The sequence below is a fragment of the Columba livia genome, chromosome 18 (genome assembly GCF_036013475.1).
Source record: "Columba livia isolate bColLiv1 breed racing homer chromosome 18, bColLiv1.pat.W.v2, whole genome shotgun sequence".
In the NCBI taxonomy this organism is placed as follows: Eukaryota; Metazoa; Chordata; class Aves; order Columbiformes; family Columbidae; genus Columba; species Columba livia.
Window position 1 is genome coordinate 10,675,578 of NC_088619.1, and position 21,956 is coordinate 10,697,533.

General features: G+C 42.2%; 1 protein-coding gene across 18 annotated transcripts in view; it reads right to left on the reverse strand.

Annotated features, from left to right (window-relative positions):
- Positions 1-2,583: 2,583 nt before the first annotated feature.
- BPTF (bromodomain PHD finger transcription factor) overlaps positions 2,584-21,956 on the reverse strand; it is a 47,779-nt gene continuing 28,406 nt past the window's right edge. For 6 of the 18 annotated variants that reach the window (XM_065034949.1, XM_065034947.1, XM_065034945.1 and 3 more), the window contains 19 exons: positions 21,810-21,934; positions 21,445-21,573; positions 21,000-21,150; positions 20,375-20,498; positions 18,749-19,001; positions 18,157-18,318; positions 17,047-17,195; positions 16,575-16,698; positions 15,867-16,090; positions 14,672-14,894; positions 13,587-14,446; positions 12,750-12,832; positions 11,644-11,869; positions 10,897-11,243; positions 7,565-7,738; positions 6,554-6,746; positions 5,500-5,584; positions 4,997-5,183; positions 2,584-3,490 (listed from right to left, as the gene is read on the reverse strand). In XM_065034949.1, the coding sequence (XP_064891021.1) occupies positions 3,454-3,490; positions 4,997-5,183; positions 5,500-5,584; positions 6,554-6,746; positions 7,565-7,738; positions 10,897-11,243; positions 11,644-11,869; positions 12,750-12,832; positions 13,587-14,446; positions 14,672-14,894; positions 15,867-16,090; positions 16,575-16,698; positions 17,047-17,195; positions 18,157-18,318; positions 18,749-19,001; positions 20,375-20,498; positions 21,000-21,150; positions 21,445-21,573; positions 21,810-21,934 (3,856 nt within the window). In that variant the 3' untranslated portion in view covers positions 2,584-3,453. Of the gene's footprint in view, positions 3,491-4,088; positions 4,232-4,992; positions 5,184-5,499; positions 5,585-6,553; positions 6,747-7,564; positions 7,739-10,896; positions 11,244-11,643; positions 11,870-12,749; positions 12,833-13,586; positions 14,447-14,671; positions 14,895-15,866; positions 16,091-16,574; positions 16,699-17,046; positions 17,196-18,156; positions 18,319-18,748; positions 19,002-20,374; positions 20,499-20,999; positions 21,151-21,444; positions 21,574-21,809; positions 21,935-21,956 lie in introns of those variants that run through there. The other 12 variants (XM_065034940.1, XM_065034936.1, XM_065034951.1 and 9 more) reach the window with 12 other exon arrangements.

Sequence of the window (21,956 nt, forward strand, 5' to 3'; positions counted from 1 at the left end):
GAGCGACATCATACACTTTGGGATTCAAAAGGCTGTTACTATAGGACAGGAATTTACTAGCAGCTTGTGTCTACCTGAAATCTATACTGTCTCACTTCGGATACGTGAAAGAAGATTTCGCGTGGAGCGCAGCACATATAGATGGAATTTTTCCGAGGGCTTTGGATTTGGCAGAACGACCGTTCCTGGCACCGAATCAAAGCGCTGGAGCGACTGGGAGGGCCAGAGAAGGCAGAGGGGCTACATGGGCAGCTCAGGTTTCTCAGTTTCTATTCTCAGCTGAAGTCCAGGCAAGTCCTGGACTCATCTGTTTGCCCAGAACGGCAATTACATGCCCTTCCCCGCCCCCAAGACATTATCGTAACCTAAAACAGGCAAAGCGTGGGTACAAAAATAACATCCACAGCTATATCTCGTTTTGATTGTCTCCTGGAAGAGATAAATAATCATACACCAGTGGTAATGACATCCAAAGGCTGAATAAACGCCAATACCTGACACGAACCATCGGCACCCTCTCAGATACAGCTATTGCTCCAGAAGCCAGAAAAGCAACTGATTCTGTGTTCTTGTGTCACAAAGTCACTCCACCTTTCCTTTCTTCCTCGGGGGGTTGTTCCTTACACCGTCACCACAACAAGCCGCTGTGTTTCACAGCCCAAATGCAGCTGGAGGAGCAGTGAAAAGACTGTTCTGACTTTTAACCAGGTTTATCACACACTGATTAAGGTACTGAAGGAAAAAACCAAACTGCTAGATCAAGTGGATTTCCAGAGTCTTGCACTCACCATTACACAAGCCTCGCAGCATCAACCACGCCGAGAAGATGACGGCACTTCCGCGGTAATTTTGATACGATATCGTTCATTCATTTTCTCCCCGGCAGGATGAGGACGGAAGTTCTGCAGGCGACCCCTGGAGACCCAGACACGGGAGTTCTGGCGTCTCCCACCTCGCCGGGGCTGCGCTCCAGGCTTCGGGCGAGCCCAACTTGTTCTGCTTCAAACCCCCATTAACTTTTACACCAATACATCTAGTGCAAGGATAATTGCTGCAAATTTGTTTGAGGAGACAAAAATCAAGCTGGTGCAGCTCATGTTATCCAAATCTGCATAACAATATATGACCATTTTGAAACAGATGTTGCAATAATTTATAAAAATACAAAGAGGAGGATGAGTGGACAGAGATGACAAATGTCACTGACTTACCATGCTTTTGAGGACAGGGGGATGACACCAGTGATGTATTTTCATTAGCACCATTTAACTTTAAAAGAACACCATTAATAAATCAAGAAAAGCACCTCGAGCTACTCAATGGCAACTGAAAACACTAAAAAAGGCTCTCAGCATGATTATATTCTAGGTATGGACTATTTCCCTCATCAACCTGATTCACTGGAAATGATATATAATCTGGCAAAGCCGAGACCTATAGATGACAATGCTATCCAATGTTTCATTAGAAACACCACCAAATCGATGTCAAACACATGACTTTATTTGTCTAGGATGATGTGTCCTATAAGGTACAAAAAAGTACTCTTCAGTTTGCCACAATTTGTTAAAAACATAGCAATCTATCGCCTACAGGTAGGAAAGTTTTAAATGAGGTCATATATATTTATATATGAATAAATAGTACAGAAATACTGTGAAGTTTTGATGAGATGCAGATGTTCAAATGCTGTCAAAAGTTGAGATTTTTCCTTTTCGCATTAAAAACACAACGCATACAATATGCAGCAGCATTGTTTTAAACGTCAAAGGACAACATGACCTAAATGCAACTACTCTTACTTTAAGAAGCATAAATGGATTATTTTCACATTGAACAATTATTTTTAATTTTCACAGACAGGTTAAATGACAACATTTGTATGTACAGAAAAAACACGGGTTTTTATTAAAGTTATCCCAGAAGAACCTGTACACCTGAGCCTGGAAGTGTAAGAAAGTGTGGTCAGTAGCAACATCTTTAAGAAAAATAACAGAAGAGTTTCTTGCATAGCAAGGTGTGAGGTTAAACCCAAAAGGAGCTTATCCATAAACGGGGGAAATCCTGTAGAACAGAAGGTAACTGAATTAGTGCAAAAGCCGGTCAAACGGTCGACGAGCCGCACGCAAACCGTGGCTGATTAACTACAGACAGTAACACGAGCGAGTCGCGCACAGAGACAGCAGCGGCATCCGCGATTCACGTCTTCTCGCGGCTCCGGTTTGTCCGTGCGGAGCAACCCGCGCAGGAACCGGCGCAGCAGAGTCCGGGCGCCTTCCCGACATGGAACAACGCTCAGCGCTTCGCGTTCCTAGAGCTCTTGGCAAAACATCACTGAATTCAGCGGTGGGCAGTGACATCTCACAAATACTTCCTACCGTGTTATCTGTTACAGTAATTTTGGCACCGCTGTAGAATCGTTATCGGGGAGAACAGCTGCTCGAGAATGAGACGCGGCGATCGCCACCACGGGAGCACAACCAAGTCAGGTCTGCCCAGCCGCTTCCCTCCCGTTACTTGAAACATCGGAACAGATCCCCAAAGCGTTACAAACGTATTAGCGCACACTCAAAGACACCTACGTCTGTGGGGAGAACAATGATCTCCATTTATTTCGTTTCATATACATCCATATTTTGAATTTTAATACAAAAGAAAAAAAAATTAGAATCTGACAAATGTTTACAAACAAGATACCTTCAAATAGATTTTACTCATTTCAGTCTGGTGCAGAGTAAATGACAAATTGTATGTTATATTCAAGGCAACAGAGTCTGTAGTCCGTGACCACTTAGCCCAACTTTTCCGCAAGCTTAATTGTTGTTATCTACCATGAATGATAAACTCATTGTTGATTCCCAGTTCTGTGTGTGTGCACATGTGTACATAGCAGCTCCTTTCATAGAAAGAAAAGACATCTAGAGGTCTTCTTGTACTTTTACCTACAGGAATCATGTTAAGATACAGAATGGATTACATGGAACCGGGGCTGGGTTTTATAAGAAAAAATAATTAGCTGACAAATGAGGGCAGCGATAAAAAAGCGTCTTTTTTGCAACAATAAATAAATACAGTCAAAGTTTTCTGTGTGGACTTTAAACCAGCTTCTTCACTGAAGAACAGACGTGGCATTTCCATGGAGTTAAACGGGACCCCATTTACTGTATCTTTTGTCTTGCTCTCTTTCTCTCTCCTCCAACAAAACCAAGTTTTCCTGCTTCTGCCACAAGAGTACAACAATTTGATCTTGACAAGAAAGTGGTGCTGCCGATTTGGATTTCTTTGTCCTTTGGACAAAATAAGCCAAGAATAGAATTTGACTGTTGTGACCAATAAAAACGCAGTTTACATCGAGTCTCGTCGGGATAACCCGACTAAAAACATCTGGCTTCTTAATTAAAAGTGTTCAGACAACCAGATCCTTGCCCGTGCGTTAGGTTAACACGCTGGACTCTAAGAAGCTGTAGACTGCAGTTTGTTGTTATGGGACCTGCAGAGTGCAGAAGAAAGTGAAGAATTAAGCATCCTTCATTCTGAAGCACAGTTCCCGCAAGGTGTTGCCAAGGCTAAACCACTAGCAGGGAATTCCCATTACGTTGCTTCCATTTAGTTTTTTCCCCCTTTGGAAGAACACTAAAAGAACTCTCTCTGAATTTTAAGCACATTTCCTCCTACAGCACACAAATAGTTTGGTATCTGGAAAATGCGCTGGAATATTCCAAAATGCCTGAAATCAGTTTTACTCTGATATTTACATCACAGCAGTCCACCAAAAGGAAAGCAAAAGGACATTTTAAGTGTGAATATTCATAATAAAGGATACTTTGCTTGCATTCATCCAAGAATTCTTTGGATTAACTTAATAGAAAAACCTGAACGGGCACGTTAAAATCACATTTCTGCTAATCAGAGTTCAGCGAAACTCCTCTTTGACATTCACAGTTTTATTAGTGACTAAAAAGAAAACAAAATACATGGTTTCCAAGACGAATTGTTCATTTTTCTCAATACAGTGTTTGAGGAATGGGACAATTGGTTTGTCATACAGTTATGTTCACCAGCACGACCGCTGGTAACAAACAACCCCACCAAAACCCCAACATTTACTTTTTAGACAAGTGATCTGGATTTTTAGGGCAGTTTAATGTCATTGAATTGTACAATAAAACAAAGTGACCCCAACATCCAGTTCTGATTCCAGTTTAAAAGTTCAGACTAAAGATATCACAATCTGCAAGAAAAGAAAGAACACGGATGGTATGAATGAAAAACAATAACGAATAAGGTGCAGCAATGAAATCAGTGAGTGCTGGGTCACCAGGTGGAGCAAGATGATGGGGACACGAGTTGAAAACTACCCGCTCAAAATCATTAATATACTATTAAACTGGAAAGAAAAACGCTGGACTAATTAATTTGATCTCCCCCCTTATCAATCCTACTCTTGTTGCACATAGAAAATTCAACAGCTTCCACAACAACCGCTATAAAGCGGAGTTTTCCGTGTGGTTAGTTACAACGGGACAGAATCCAGCGCAGAGCAGCCTGGTCCAGGCAGACACAACCAGGACACGCGTACAAGTTCATTTCTTTCATTGCGTTGTCTCTTTTTAGCAGCTGAACGGTATTTGCTGCGTGGTAGAACGTGACCAGAACTCAGGACACAGTTTTTGTCCTGATCAGAAATTATTTCCTGCAGCAATCAATGACTTACACTCAAATTGTCTCCACTTGCGATACTGCCCGAATTTGCATCTGACAACTCGTGTGAACAAATATTACAAAGTAACCTCCACAAAATCACACTTATGCCTTAATTTGGCCAGGAAATGACAGCTGGCTATTACAGAACACTGTATTTTCCTTTAAAAGAAAAGCAGTTTTCCAGGAAAGTGCATGGAGAGGCAAACCCCTGTGTGAACGCAAGGTGGGCTTATAAAAGCAGTAAGGAGATTTTAGGGGACAAGAGAACATGATTAGGAACACTCCAGCTTACCTGCTTGCCTTAAATCCTTTTAGTTTCTGTACAAAGAACGATTCAAGAACTTCCGCGCATTGGTAAAAAGGGGAGTCGCTCGGATTGTAGTAACGACAGTTATCAAAAATTTTGGTCATATCTGCCACAAACTCCGTGACCTTTTTGTAGTAACGTTTCAGTATTCTTTCTTCCATGGTGGCCAGGTCTTTAAAGAAAGCAAAGATTATGAAAATGAGACGTTTGAAGTTCACACTGTTAGACGATGGGAAACAAAGCCCATCTGGGTTAGTTGCTTTTCCAGGAGTGCTGGTTGGGAGGTGGTGACACCAGCAGGTCTCCCTCAGAATAAACACTTATACACAACAATATGTTGTGTGCGGCTGAATTAAAATGCTGAACTGCAAAAACTGTGTATTCTGGAGAAGATGTTGTTAAGATCCGTGTATGGAAGCGGTCAGCAGGTGTTTCATTTGATACTCAAAACCCCAAATCCCCTCCCACTCCTGCTCAGAAACACTCACCCATCGGTTCTTTAATAACACCATAATAATCTGGTGCGTCGTTGGGGTCTACTGGTTCTAGGAACGGCCACGCCATCTTGTGAGCCTGGCAGGAAAACGAGATACAATTTAAAAGAATAGAAGTTGAATTAGCACTATTTAGTAGCTAAACATTTTCGTTATATTTGTATGTGTTGGCGCCCAGAGTTGAACTGAGGGAAGAAGTGCAGCACTATAGGAAAGGTCACCGGTCCCGTCTGCCGACTGGGTGAGGTTTTAAAGCTCAGTGTCAATGAGCGAGTAGTTGGTCTTCAAAAGGGGAAAGAATGTGAAGTGGAGACATAACCAGATTCTGTGCTGAACAGGCTGCACAGAGAAGTCTGTAATGAATCAACTGAGAGTGCTTGGTGCTTCACCCCTAGGAACGGGCCACTGTTCTCCCTTTCAAGTACTCTAAAATTCACTTGTTTTCATAAATGTCTAAAATGTAGAACAACGCAAAACATCGCTCTGAGGATTCCTGCTACCACACAATTACATTACTAAAATTCTTAAAAATTCTTTACAGTTAGAGCAGAAACTATACTCGGGAGTGATGGATAAACCAGAGATCTACGGTCACAGACTGCGATGTAACTCTTATCATCAGGACACCATCATTTACATGCCAGTAACGACTTTCTGTGAGAGCAGTACTGAAATGAGTAACTCTGAGAAAGCGTAGATCAGAAATCACATAGAACTAATCCAAGAGCAGAACGTCGCACCTTCTACATACTGTGCAGTTCAGCCAGCGCTCTGTCTTTTGGTATTTGAAGTAAACCTGCTTCCTTTAAACGCCTTCCATCAAAGAGATTGTTTAGTTTCATTCACTCAGAAGCAGCTGTAAAATCCTCATTATTGTAAATATTCCTCGGCACGATCACTCCGAGTTTGCAGCTGACAAAGCGGCATTTCTCACACACACAAAACCAGGCTCAAGCAACTGGAAGAGCAATCAAAACCGCCCCCCAGACTCACCAGGCATGTCCTACCCAGTGACAGCATCCTGCTCTGCTGCAGTCCCCATTCTCACCTGTAAGGAACGCAGGACTCGTCTTAAACCTTCATAATCTTTATCGGTCAGGGGACTGAGCACAGTCATGGCATCCTCCGTGGACTGGCACTGCGGACACACGTACTCGTCAATGAGATCGGCCTCGCTTTGCAGGATGCCGACGCAGCGCCCGTGGTACCAGTTCTGACATCGGTCGCAGCCAATGTAAAATCTGCAAGATCCAAAATACGCTGGTGACTCGCTCTATTTAATTCAAAGGTTACAATTAAACACATAAACCCGCGATCCCCTGCTCGCAAGCGGATACTTGGCATGGTTACGTACAACAGCGTAACACGTGATATTTCAGAGTGACAAATTCTAATTACGCTTTTCAAACTGCTTTTGTATTTACAAACAGGCTAAATTACAGACCACATGTCAAAATTAGTTCCTTATTTTTATCCTAGGCACTTTCAAGCAATCAAGATTTCAAAAAGCATTCCTCCGCTTTGGGGTTGAAAGGAACAGCGTAATGCCAGAAGTCTCACCCAACCAATACTCCAAAGCAATTCAAGATACAAACTGGCCTACAGCTGGGGCTCGTTTCGCTCTCTACAAACGTTTTTCATAGGGAAGCTTCAGTCTTGTGGTTGGATACAGGAGGGGGATTCTATGACACAAAGCCTTACAGTAAAACAGACCAGCCATATACCCCCATACTAAAATTATGCTTGCTATCCACATCAGACTAAAGCCCAAAATAAATCCACTAGATACTATATTTAAGTCTTTCTAATTCTCCCTTGTAAAACAAAACCCAATTTAAAGTACATGCTGTTTTCTTTTTTTAAAAAAACCCAACACATTTTGACCACCCTGCAAACTTCACTTTTCCTAAACATTTACTGTATAGAAACAAAGCAATTTGTATTATGAATGAATACAACATATGCAAAATAACTTTATTTTCTTTGCAAGGAACACGTAACCACAGTCAGAGCAGTTTGCTACCTAGACATTAAATAAGAGGTTCTTATCAGAACTCACTGTGACTCATCATAAGGTGTTCTGCAGATACAGTACAATTCCTCACTGCTGCCCTCTTGTGCCCGTTTACAATCATTACAGATGTACACATCCATTTTCTTAGCCTCCTTTTCTGTGATGCCAACACATTCTCCATGATACCAGTTAGTACAAAGATCACAGCCAATATAGAACCTAAAAGTGTTCACAATGAAAATGACAATGTAATTGTCATTTCAAATGGCATGGCACTTTTCCCTGCATTTCTCTCTGTCGCGCTTTCACCTGCTCTCTTCAGTTTTCAGTTGCCCTGCTCCTGGCGTTCTGTCCTGACCAACTAAGGCCTCACGCTGCAGCTACGCTGGGAGTAACGTCACTTGGGTCAGTTTTCAATGGACAGTTCATTAAGATGCACATCAATAAGTAACCAGACTTGGGCAAAACTGGGCTAAAAATGTACATCTCCAATGCGTGCGTGAAAAATTGCAAAAGGCACAAAAAGACAGGGCCAAAGAAAAAGATTTACATTTTCAACACGGCAGCTCAGAAGCCATTGAGACATTTCCTTAAGATTTGAAAATGTAGGTCTCAGTTAATTTAAAAAAACAAAAGCAAAGCGCAAACACCAACTAGGAGTTACAGGTACACTACGAGGACATGCATACCAGCCGTGTGCGGAATACGGATTGGTATAACATGACACGAAAGAAAACGGGGGCGGGACGTGGTGGTTTGTTTTTCTTTTCTGGGAGGGGAGCCCTGAAGAGCAGATATTAAACTACTCAAAATTGCAACTAATTGGAACATGGACCAGAGAATAATGTCTACTCTCAGACACAGCTATGTGACAGAACCAGGTATGGCATGACACAACGTGAACCAGGGACAGGATCATGTGAATGGGACCTTGCACAGAATGATGCGACAAAACTGTAAAATATTATGCAAGGATGCTGGACGTTTTGTGTATGGAGATCTCAAAACACACCTGTGACTAGTGACAATCGACCAGATGGGCGAAGTTACACATCCATTCTCTGCCTGAGCAAAAGCAAGCTGACCCTGCCGCTCCAGCTTGGCAGATTTTGGGGAGCACCAGCACAACTGACCCCTGCGTCGCTCTGCAAACACCGTCCCCGCTCACCACACACAGCAACGGGACAGCAGCTCGGACACGGTCCACAAAACCAGCACCTCCAACCGCTCAGGCCTCTGTGTATGGCCCGGATACCCAGATCCTGCCTTCTCTCTCCGTTTTCAGTCAAACCCTAAAAAACCAACCCAACGCACAACCCGACCTTCCCTAAAGAACGGACACGGTCTCCTGACAAGCATGGAGGGCTCGGCCCGTGTCCTCTTCCCGGGAGGGACGGGGGTTGTTCACTCCCGGTGATCTGGAAGCACATTTACGTCTGGGTGTAGCTGAAAAACCTTCACGCTCAAATACGGAACGGGTGTCACATTATGCTGCTTTAAAAAACCACTTGCAATCTAAGTAGGAATCTTGGAAGGACACCCTTACTGACCAACCTCGACAACAACATGAGCAAATCCCTGCAACCCTGCAATAGCACAAATGAGAACTAAACGCAACAAGATCTGCAATAAAATACAACACAGAACGACTTTCGAGGATTTACTACATGCTAAAAAGAATGCACAGAGCATTCATAATATACCACAAATTAGCTTTTCAAGCCCACATCTATCTTTTCTGAAGTAGAAAAGAGATGCCGGCAGCCAGGAGTATCGATGCCTTTATGTATCTATGAAAATTAAAAGCAAAAAAAAGTTTACCAGAGAACTGTTCAAGAACTTGACTAAGCCCTTTCCAAAAAGTGAAAGATAATGTAGTTCAACAGTAGAGTCACCACTTGAGAGAACATAAAATTTAGATTTCACAAAAAAGCAAAGCAGCAGAACTGAATTGTATCCTACGGATGCTACTAAGTTATTAACATTGCATTTTCTTGAAGTTTTATTCAGTGCGTTTAAGTACAGTTCTCTATTCAGGCTACCAAAATTCACTCCATGACCATATTTTTCATCAGCTTCCTGAAATGCACCGAGTCAGCACAGAGTGAGTCTGACAAACTAACCCTTTTGCTCACGGAATTTGTTCATCTCATTTTTGTGACAGTTCTGTTTGGTCTCACAACAAAACAGGGTATCCTCCTCACTTGACTGCATGTCAGAAAGCCCAACTCAACGTTCTTTAAGTAGGAATTACTCAGTAGTAACAGTGAATTAACAACCGGGGCATCGTCTGCTGTTTCTGCGGCGATGGCAGCTCAGCGAGCAGTCCCATTTCCCACTGATGTATCGGTGTAATAGTCAGAGCTACTGAACAATCAACGTGAAAAAACCCTAAAGACCTCAACTTCATTAAAAATATATATATATATGTTAAAACAAAAGGCTAGAAGGAATCTCAAGAGATCCTCCTGAAGAACCACGACTGGTGTGAAAGCATTGCTCCAGCGCTACGGTTTCTTCCTGTTCTCAGCATTTAAACAACCAAACGGCACCAATTAATACTTTTTGGTATCGTCACTGGTTGAGCAGATACCTACTCACTTGGAATGCATCTGAAGTTGAATTTACTTTACATCCATCTCTACACGGCCACCATCACTAACTACTGATGCCAGTCACTTCCAGCCTCACGCTGTCCCCCTGCACTCCACCGCTTACTTCACTCCTTCACAAACTTCGTATGCGTGTAAATATTTTTCCTCATTCACAGTCAGAATCAAACTACGGAGAACTGCAGATTTCACTTTGTCAAATGCTTACATATTCATTTTTACCAACCCTGGCATGTACATTATAACACACGGAAACCATTTCTACCCGAAACATTGTCCAAAGTGAACTGCGGCCCAATAACTTGGAACTCCCGTTACTGGCTACTGACTTACAATAAGAAAGTCATTTATTGGAAGACGGTACCAAAGCTACTTCTAAAGAGTACAGCTACTTGTTTACAAGAAACCGCTCAGACCAAATTGTCACTTGCTTCCGAGGCAGAGGCAAAACGGCAAAAGAAAGAATAACAGAGCGGAGGGAAATAAAGAAAAAAAGAGAATGTGCATGTGAGACAGAGAGGTCATACAATGGAAACATGCAAACAAGTACAAATATAAATCAGTACACTAAGAGTATAAATCAAGAACGTTCACAGTTTTGTAACTGCTAGTGGAAAATAGAGACTTTATTCTCTATAGCTTAGTGATCACTGCAGTAAGACCCGATAGTCTATCTCCAGATCTAGAGCTACCTTGCGCTAACAGCTAAACTCTAAACCTACAGCTAAGAACGTGCAGGAAGAGGCTTTGGCCTCCGCTACTCACTTGGACTCGTCATAAGGCGTTTTACAGATGCAGTAAAGCTTCGTGTCCTTCTTGGTTTCCTTTGAGGTAGTAGAAATCATTTTCTTTTTCTTGGACTTGGAAGCCGCCGCATCCTTCTCCTCCTCTCGCTTTCTCTTCTGGGAGGACACGGGCATTGGGACGGTGGTGGAGGAGGAGGAGGTGACGCTGGCCGCGTGGGGCTGTGGCGGTGGCACTGGTGGCGCTGGTGGCGGGGGTGGCGGCGGCGCGGTGGCCGCGGCGGCTGCAGCAGCGGCGGCTGCAGCAGCAGCTGCCTGGGCTTTTTCTTTTTCTTTCTTAATTTTAGCCAAGTCTCTCTTTAGCTCCTCCTGAAGTGTATTAAATGAATAAATAGAGGGAGGCATTTCATGTGATTATTCCATGACCAGATTAAAATCTAGACATAAACCCCCATGCTTAACCAGAAGAAAAGGTGCCAATTTTCTACCCTACAGTTCATGTAACGTTAAGGGACGACACTCTTGTCCTACTATGACCCACTGGCTGTTATTGATCAGAAACTGTTTCAGGAAACAAGGTAATTTCAGTCCAGGTGAAAAACAAGCAGCAGAAAAAGGACATATATGAGCTCTGCAGAGATCCATGCATCCACAATCAGAACTTCTTCCTGTATGTTTCTTTAAGAGTTCACTGAGCAAACAGATACACTAAAAATTAACACAGAAATGCTCTCCCCAGCTTAAAAACTTGGAGAATAACTGTCCTTACCTGCACTTCAATTTGTATATCTTTGTCCAGAAGTGCTCTTTTTTTCAATATTTCAGCTTTCAGCTGTTCCTTATGCTTGAAAAGCAGAGCTGAGAGTTTAGTAGCATTTTGTTTACTACGCTTCTGTTCTACACTCTCCTCTCGCTTTCGTTTCTTAGCTGCCTGTTTTTCTTCTTTGTCTATTTTATCCAGAATATATTTCATCACTTGGTTGCACACAATCATTCTGGGGAAGAAATCAAGAAAAAGAACATTGTGCTGGGCTGAGCTGTCTATTTATCCCCAGCTGAGAACGCAGAATCATTTAATCCTCCAGTCTCTGCAAACTGCAAGCTAAATTATTACATTTCCTAAGACACATCAAGGTACGGTTAGTAACACAGATTGCTCCCACTCATACTTACTAGAACAACACTGGGATCAAGGCCCTAAGTCAGGCTCAGGAGGGCCAGTCCCAATTCGATTTAATGGACATGAGTATTAATCGTTCCTCACCTTTCCCTTGCAAACTCCCACCAAACTCAGGCTTTACATTTTCACTCAATCCAGTTTCCACCAACATGTTTCAAAGGGCTGGATTTTGTTTATTGTGATGGAGGGTGAAAGCAAGTTGGAAGCCATTTCCACCCTCCAGTGACCACCAAACATGACCAAGTTCTTGTGTTTTGGCATAAGGACTGACAAATCTTTTTCAGTGTATAGAATTCATTACAAAACAGTTCCAAATTTCCTCACTAATGACAACTCCAGATTAATTTTTCATCTGCTTGTTGTACGCTCAAGTATAAATCTCTTTTCCCGCTCACTTGTTTTGCAATTTTCATTTATTTTGCTTTATGTTTCAATTAGAAAATTAATGTATTTTCGTCCTCATGAATTTACTTTTCCCTTCCCATTCTATTTCAGCCCCCCTACGCAACTTAATGCTTCTTGCTGTCAGAGTTACCATGAGAAATAGCTCAAATTAACATATGAGTTGAAAGCAAACAACAAAACAGCAATGGCCCGGACCAGTAGCTGCTGCGGACTCTGTACTCTTAGGCTCAGACATGCTGTATTTGATACACATCTTTCACATCTAAAGATGCACTATGATGCACATTCACCTCTGATTTTCTTCCCTCTCAGCTGGAGTCAGCGTCTTCTTCTGTTTCAAGTGTTCTATGACAGCATTCTGTTTCATAACCACCTGCAGGATGATACAGAATCCAAAATAAAATATGAAAACTTTAGCCAGTATTTCATAATATTACTGGGAGAACCAGGACACTTCCTAAGTTAAAGTTAGCATTATTAATTCCAGTAAGTGACAAATAGAACTGAATTTTATAAGGGGGACAGTGCTTGTTTAAAGCAATTATTTGAATGTCGAAAGCAAAACTGAAAATTAATACCACCTCCAAGCCCCACATAGGGCAGGATAATTTTGCTTATGCTGAGTTTAAACCTAGGGACTAAATGTAAATTGACAGCATTCCTTCAGTGACTGGTTGTATTCTTTTTAAAAATGGTAAGAGTCTCTTATTAGATATATATATATGTATTTTTTTAAGCCCCGCAGCCATCCAACAGCATTACATTTCAGATACCTCTTTGAAAGCTCAGTTTCCTAGAGCAGGCAATGCCAGTACTGTACAGATGTTCTGAACATCAGCTCTCCTACCTGTGACCTGTCCTCCCTGAACTGAGAGTAACGACTTATTGTCCCAGCAGCTCGTGGTAAGTTGAATCAAGGTGCCAGAAGACTGCAAACATGGTACAATGGACTTACGTGCTGAATTAACTTAGAATAGTTAATTAAATTGCCAAAAGCAATCGTGCACTAACTTTGAAAGAATCAAATTATCTGCCTATCAAATGTATTAACAGCGTTAACAAGAACAGGCATTTAAAATGAGACTGGTTTCATTAATGAAGTTTTCATTTCCTTCTGTTAACTTTACCTGTTTCTGGATAATGTCACTTTGATTAGAAGCCTGAAGGGTGTGCTCACGTTTAATTTCTATCTGTTGCTGCTTTTTCTTCTGTTGCTGCTCCCTGAGCTGCTGAACCCTCTGCAGCTGCTCCTGAACACTAGCTGCTTGAACTGCCACCACATTCTGAATCTGGTGAGCCTGTACTGGGCTAGTTTGTTGGATGTGAATAGGTAACTGAAGCTTGATCTGCTGGGGCACACTGCCTTGTTGGGCTTGTATCTGAGCCACAACATGCGGCTGGAGCTGAGAGAGAACTTGCACTTGTTGCTGAAGCTGAGGCACTGTAATAACTTTTGTTGGAGGCTGCTGAAGTTGCAGCTGAGGACGAGTTGGGGATTGCACAGGAACCTGATTTAAACTTTGAGTAGTTGGAAGGGTTGAGACCGAAGTCTGAACCTGAGGCTGTGATTGCTGCAGCTGAGCTTGAATTTGTATGGGAGCAGGGGGCTGCATCTGAATCTGTTGTTGGGTTGTAGTCTGCACCTGAGCTGGTTGCTGAGGCTGGACTTGGGACTGGCCTTGTGGAGGGACCGCAGGCTGCGCCTGGCTCGGCACTTGCGCTGGAGATTGCCCTTGAGCCTGGGTCTGTGCTGGAGACTGAACTGGAGATTTAGACGATTGTGCTTCAGGCGTGACCGGAGAGTCACCAGACGCCGGAGTCTGAGCTTCAGGCTGGGTGTGAGGTTCAGGCTGGAGCGCGGGCTGGGCCGGCAGCACTGGCTGGGCGCTCTGGCTCTGCGCTGGGGGCTGCGCTGGCTGCTGGGCCTGCGGCTGCGCCGGCGGCAGCGCTGGCGGGGCCTGTAGAGCTTGCTTCTGCTCCCCTGCCGCTGCCAACGATAAAAACAAGCACTCTGTTAATTTCAAATGACATGTCTGTGAGTCCTACCAGTTTGAACCTTTTAGAACTGCTATAAAGCTCTACACAGAAATTAAAGAGATTTCTAATACACCTCCAACAAATTTACTGTAATAAGAGCCCATCTCCAGCTGCTTAAGAACTCCCATGCAACCCAAACAGAAGATTTTTTCCTGCCAAACAGAACAATGCTTACCTGAGGTTGAAGTGGAAACTGTTGTTGTAGTTGTGCTAGCTGTAGTAGCAGCTGCTGGTAGCGGGGTGAAAAGAAATCTCTGAATTGTACCATTTGGCATAGCTGCTTGCATAAGCTGCTGTCCTGGACCAGGTATTACAGTCACACCCTGAGGGATTAATTGTAATTGACCAGTAGTTTGACCTTGTCCCTGAATTACCACAGTTAATCCTTGACTGCCACCCTAAAGAAAAAGAAGTCAATATCGGTGTATTAGTGATGTATTTCTTAGGTAGACTTTGTCAAAACTCAGAAGAATTAGGGGTTTGGATTACAGAATTCAATACTTTTACCACATACCATATTCCAAAACTAGCACTAGCACCTGAGAGCTTGAAACACTAAGATACTCTTTCAACAACTCTGTCATCAAGAGATGACTGGGTTGGAGCTACACATATTCTGTTGCTCAGGGTGAGCCTGAGGCAGCTCCTGACGTCCCTCTCCAGTCAGTGGTGTGGCAGGAAGGGGATTGTCCCAACACCTAAGTGCAGAACTCCACATTTTACAAACCCATAGAACAGAATAATGTCCCTACAAAAATCCTTTTGGTGTGGAAATGAACTCTGAGTCTCGTTCCACGTGTAAAAATCTTACCTGGCAACAAACAGCCTGTACATTACAATCATTTATGTATGTAATTTATAATTTGAAGAATAGGTATTGTGGTAACTCACGGAAATCTGATTTTACCCTATGCTTGACTCTGTGTTTTGCCAACAGACCTTCATGATCTGAGCAGAAGCTGTTATGAACTTTTTCCTTCTCCAGTTCCAGATACCGTAATTTTTCCTCTGAGACTCTGGATAACATGAATTAAAACTAAATCTTCACAAAAAGTCAGAAGACAAGGAATGAACATTATGTGCTGAAGGTCTACAAAACAGGCCACTCAAAATAACGATGTCCTTTACTGCTATTAATGCAAGGACTCTTTTCTGTACTGTTAAACTTCCCTGATGTTAGTTACATTTAAAACTTTACATATACCCTTCAAGCTTCTTTCAGTCTCTAATTATGCTATCGGTCATCCTAAATGAAGGCTGAAAAACAAGTTTATGAGCAGACACGCTACCCTGCTGAAACCCAAAGGCTTGATAAGATGTATTCCTAAGTACGAGCACATTTCCATGCCCAGAGGCTGTACAATATTTACCTGTCCTTGCGTGAGCTGCGTGAGCTGGGCCATCGTGAGCTTCACCTGCCCCTGCTGCGGGCGCGGGGGCTGCGGTGCGGGCTGCGGCTGGATTTGCTGGGGTGGTGTCCCAGAACTCGTGACGGTTTTCTGTCCAGCACTGGTAGAAGCTGTGCTGGTACTAGAAACTGCTGTTGAGACAGGCTGACCCCTGATGATTTGAGTCACCACTTGCTGCGTCTGACCTGTAAGAGAATAATTTGTGATAAGAAACACAACCATCAGCACAGCAATTTGCAGTAGCGTAACATCAGACAAGTGAAGCAAACACCGCGGTTTGCACAGAAATTCTCTTTACAAGCAGTTTGTCTGTGTGGCTGACTGAAAAAAGTCTGCAAAATGTTTTCTATTTTAATTCAATTCACATACTTACAGAGTACTTCAAACACTTAGCTTGCCTTTAAAAAACAAGTTCTCAATGCACAATTATTCTAAATGTTTTTCTGTTCAAATGAATGGAGTTAAAAGTAAGTACTAGATTTCCCAGTCAGTGATGAACACCACCAACAAAGCTGTACCCAACACATTCAAAAGGCAGAAAAGGCACCTGTTAGAAGTCAAGCATCAAATTGGGGTATTTTTGCATTGGGACGTACAATACAGGAAGTATTTATGGAGAAACAAACCATGGATTTCACACTGGGAATTTAAATATTAAAATGAACCTACTGGCTGGAAGAATACCTTGTTGCACCACCAGAGGTGTTCGGATGATGGTCTTGCCAAGCGTGGACTGCTGCAGTGGTGTCCGGATTACTGTCATCCCAGGGCGGAGCGGTGTCCCCTGCACCACCTGCACACACCACAACACGGAGCGCACTTAAACTTGTGAAAACAGCCGTTGGGATGGGCCCTCAAGCATTACTATATATTTTTTTTAATCTAGTAAGAAAGAGGGAAGCAGATTCTGTATTTTTTCATCTGTGCCCGCACCACTAAAGCTTACAAAGCTCTAAACTATTCATTGTTTCAATTGGAGACAGTTGTTGTACCTCGTTGGAATAAAGGATCCATAAACACCATTGCCAAGATGAACCAAAAACATTGAAAAGTGAGTAGGCAGAACTTTTAATATCCGCCAATAACTTAAAATATTTGCACCCACAATTTTTTGCATTAAATAATCGAAACAACATCTTACTTGTGAAGTGCTTGTGGTTCCTAATGTCCCTGTGGTATTTGGCCTAATGGTGACGGTTGCTGTCCTCGGCTGGAATGAAGTAAACGTTTGACTTGCACCTGTGGTCGATGGAATGATACCCAACACCTTTTGCTGAACTTGAACAACACCTAATTAAAGAAAAAATGAGAATTCATTAGTGACGCCATTGCCAGCAAAAGAAGTAAAAGCAACTCCAGGGTGGCATTTAGAAATCAGTCTCCAGGTTTCTAGAACACCTTTGAGTCTTTCAGCACTTCTTGGGAGAACCTTTGTCATATTGTAAAAAGCAGCAGCATTACACTTTGTCGATAGTCCACCTACATTTTAAGTTAAGAAATAGGTATTTTAGAAGAGATTAAGGAAAGAGTGAATCTTCACAAAGATCAGTGTGATGATAACTGCAAATGATGCGGTGCCACAATTTAGTGTTATACAACCATTAAAAGCTATAGCCTGATTAATTTAAAATGTAGGAGACCAGTTTAAACACCTTTCATCTACAAGCTTGTGGTGCTGAAGAAAATGGGTAAGGCTTTTCATGTTACCTAAGAAATTCCAATACAAAACTAGTAGCCCTCTCGACTTCCTCAGATGCTAAGTATAATGGAGACAGCGAATTGAGACTTTTCTGTCCAATATACATTCACAAATCTTAATGTATTAAGTCCTTTCTCAAGGCAAGAAGAAAAAATGCTAGTCTTAGTCTGGAGCCAAACTCTTGCTCATCAGTGAAAAGCAGATGCAGGCATTAATAACTAAGAACAGCAGCTCTTTTTTTGGTCAAGAAACTAGTTTTGTTGATGTATAATGTAGATAATGAAAAAAAAGCATGCTTCATTCCACACTGTTAAAAATAAAGCTTCTAATTTTGCATTACAAAATGTAGAATAATTTATAGGCAAAAAACTTGCATTTTCCCCTTACAGACACAAATATGCAACACAGGGGAAACAAGCACTAGACACTTGTATATATATGAATATGTTTTCCCCTTTCGAGTCACTGTTTTACTTCAATGGGAAAATAGTGTCAATGGAGAATGAATCAGCAAGCTGGAATACATTTTTAATTCACTTCCCTTTCCCCTACCTCCTTGAGTTGATGGCACATTGACGGCAACAATCTTGCTGTTTGCAGGGAGTGGCAGCTTAGTTATCACTTTCCCTGCCATCGTTACTGGGCTGCCTGAGATCTGGAAGGTCTGCCCTGTGCTGGCAATGGTTGTGGCTGAGCTGGCAGCTGTGCTAGTGGCTAGTGAGGCACACAGAACAGTCAGGTTTAGAGCAGAATCATTAGTCCACGAAATGACTACTTTCAAGCACGAAACAACAAACCACAGGATTACTTTTACAATCATTTTTGAAGGTGTCATGCTTTCTTTGGTAAAAATTCCCTTTTGGAAACAGTACGATACGGCACAGAACGCTTTCGTTAGCAATGATTACTACTACAACAACTGGCAGTAATAAGTGAGACAGGTCAGAAATAATTGTACCTAGCAAGTCTGAACAAAGGAAAAGTAGACAGGTATTGTCTCAGAAGTGTCTCGCTGACTTAGCAAGAGAGTTAAGAGCAAAGATAACAATCAAGGTAATAATGCTATATATTCCAGAGAAGACGTAGGTGCTGTGCTGGAGTTCACCCTATCTACATGTTATTTCTGTGATAAACGGCTACTTACCCGTTGAAGATTGGCCTTGTTTAACCCAAGTAGCAAAAGTCTGATGGAAATTCTTGTTCTGCTGGAATGTTACTGTAGCTGGAGAACCCACTTTCGTAGTCAGCACTACTTTGGTTCCCGTGGGCACCGGGCCCGCCAAGGGACCCACCACCACCTTCTGCGGGGTGGAGCCGGTGGTGGCCGTGCTGCTGGCCGTGGTGACCGCCGGGGCCACGCCGGCCGCGGGGATCTGCTTCTGCTGCTCCAGCCGCTTCTACGAACGCAGAAACACAAAATAAACACAGCGATCATCAGCATTTTCAGATTTTGTAAAATAAATGCTGTCTCGGTATTGAAAAATAACAGAGTCTGGTAGGATTTTAGTTCAAGTTGTAAAGGATTGAAGACACACCCTATAGCAAAGACTCCTCGAGCCGCAGAAACACAACTCTGCTGGCAGTGCACAAGCAGACATTTTTCTTTACAGCATCTTTAAAAACCTCAGCTCACATTGACTTCACCACACGTTTTATTTTAAAGAAAAGCTACTAGGCTCAGATTAATCTGAAAGGTTAAAAAAACCTTTGAAAAATATCAATCCGTATTTGCTTTGCCCACGTGCACGCAGCCTGCAGCCACTTCAGTAAGCGATACACCATCATTAACGCAGAGTTCGTTACCAGCGTTCCCAAGTTTAGAGCTGTATGCACAGAGATCCTGCCAGCTCCAGGAAAATAAATGAGACTGTATCATTCTACTTCACCATTAAGAACACAGCTTTTAAAATTATTCTTTTAAGTGTAAATCCGGTTTGCAGCCTGCTTCAAAAAATCCAGATCAAAACCCCTTACCCAGCAACCTTCTGTGCTTTAAGCGTCAAGAAGGTACATTTAACCTAGAGAGCCACTTTGTGAAGGGATAATATCAGTAAGCTCTTGTACAATTCCAGCTCATCTTAACATTCTTCCTTGTGTTACTGGAATGATCTCTTTATTCATGAGTGTAAATTTCAGTGACTGGTTAGCATATTGAGGTAATGCCTATGAATCAGAAACACTCATTCACTGGTAATGCATTGTGGTCAGAGGAGATGAAAAGAAAAAGAGTAAGTTGGGAAAAAAGCACAATTCTTAATAATGCATGTGAAATACCAACATGGCATTGGGTTTCCTAATTGTAATTACCTACATTTATATATATACTGACTTACATCTATATATATGTATATTAAAAAATTATCAATGGGCTTCATTCTGCCAACTTCAGATAGGATAAGAATCAAAAGATTCAATCTGATCAAAGCATGAAGAACACACAGTTGGATTCTCGAGTCCGCCCCGTTACCCCACAGAACACCGGTGACTTTACCTGCAGGTCGGTGCTTCTCAGCCTCCTTTTAACACACAGCAAACAAAACCTTCTTAAGGTGTTATAAATTAGAAAAACAAAAAAAGGAATCCAACCCAAATCTTTGCTTCAACCCCATTTCAAAGTAACGAATGTACACAGTGGCAGCAGCGTGGTTTAATGGCTTAGTCCGCACAGGGAGTGCGAACTGTTTTAAAAACGGTGTAAAATAGGGGTAAACTTTGTTCCCCACATTTTAGTCATGTTGCTGACAGGTGGGCCCACCAGTAGCTCCCCCACCTGCTGGGCAGCCAATCGTTGGTGTTTTAGTTGAGCCTCCAATTGGGCCTTGAATTCCTCTGCCTTCTTCTGTTCACTAACCTTAGCCTGTTGTTCAACTGCCTGGGCCTTTTCCTTCTCCACCCTGCCGAAGACACAACCGAAAGGGAGTTACACCACCGCACAAAGTCCAACCATCCAACTGCATTTCATTTTATCCAGTTTAATCGCTCTTGTAAGAACAAATCTTAAGACTGAAGAGCACAGAAAAACTGGTCATGGCTTTACAAGCATTTTGAATGATACTACTGAAGTTGCATGCAACAACCCTGAAATATTCCGATGTTAAACTACTGCAACACCTTACAGGAGACTATTAATCAAAACTGGAATTTATAATGACACCTGAGACTGCAAACAATCTATGTAAATACTGTTAATTGAAAACAATTCTTTCCAAGAGATTCAAAAACATTGTTTCCACTCTAAGCATGTAATATTGAAAATATTTGTTTTATGACATATATTCTCAGTCTGACTTTACCTTTACTTGCACACACTAGTTTTCTTTGTATTATAGATTTTATTTAACAGACACGCGCAAATTCCAACTGCTTTCTTTAAACGCTCATTTCAATTTGCTTACCTTTCAGCAAAGGCCCTGATCTCCCACAGCTCCAATTCCTCCTCTGCTACCCAGCTCTCAATTACAACAGGGCCTGTTTGCTTGGGTGTTTCTGGCCTTTTTGGCCTTAGTGCACTTGACCGCAGTCCCTTCCTCTGGGGCGTTGGAGTTTCTTTAGAGAACAGTCAAAACACACACGTTAAACTCAATCATTACACAAAATTAAAGCATAAACCAAGATTTAGTGTGTCTTTCAGTCTCATTTTATAAACAGGAAGGCCTTTCAGCTTCAGATAAATCACGTCAGTTTGTTAAATGTGTCATTTGTTTCAAATGGGCGAATGAATAGTTCATGTCAAGCTGTATTTGCTCCCTTGATGGTGTGAATTAACATAAAGATCCAGTTACCTTAATTTCTGTAGGAGCTTACGGGAAGAGGAGAAAAAACCCAAACCACCATACATACCTTTTGGAGCCTCTGGTACACCAATGGGACATATAATTTTTCTTATACAGTACTCTGACCGGATTCCATACGGACCAACATCTCTTCGCTTGATTATTTCTGTTGTTGTAATTTCAGTTTCAGTTGTTTCTACAACAAATTAGTCCCAATACATTAATAACAGACAACAAACAAACACTAAATCTCCAATCAACGCAATATATTCAACTTAAAGAAGCAGCAACTAGTACAAACTGCTGATAAAAATTCAAGCGCCGTAGCTTAACGTCAAGCTTAACGTCAGCAATGCTTGGAACGAGTGTAACACTCAAAATAACAGCAAGAGCTTTTGCACTAAGAAGGGCAGTGATTTAAAGAAATAATACCTGTACGTGTAGTTCCTCCCCCGGGTGGAGCTTTTGCTGCCATATCATCCCATTTGAGGCATGCCCACAGCAACCGCAACATGAGGCTCACTCCAGCCAGTGATTTTACTGTTTGGAGTCGGTACCTAACAAGGGAGTATTAATTAC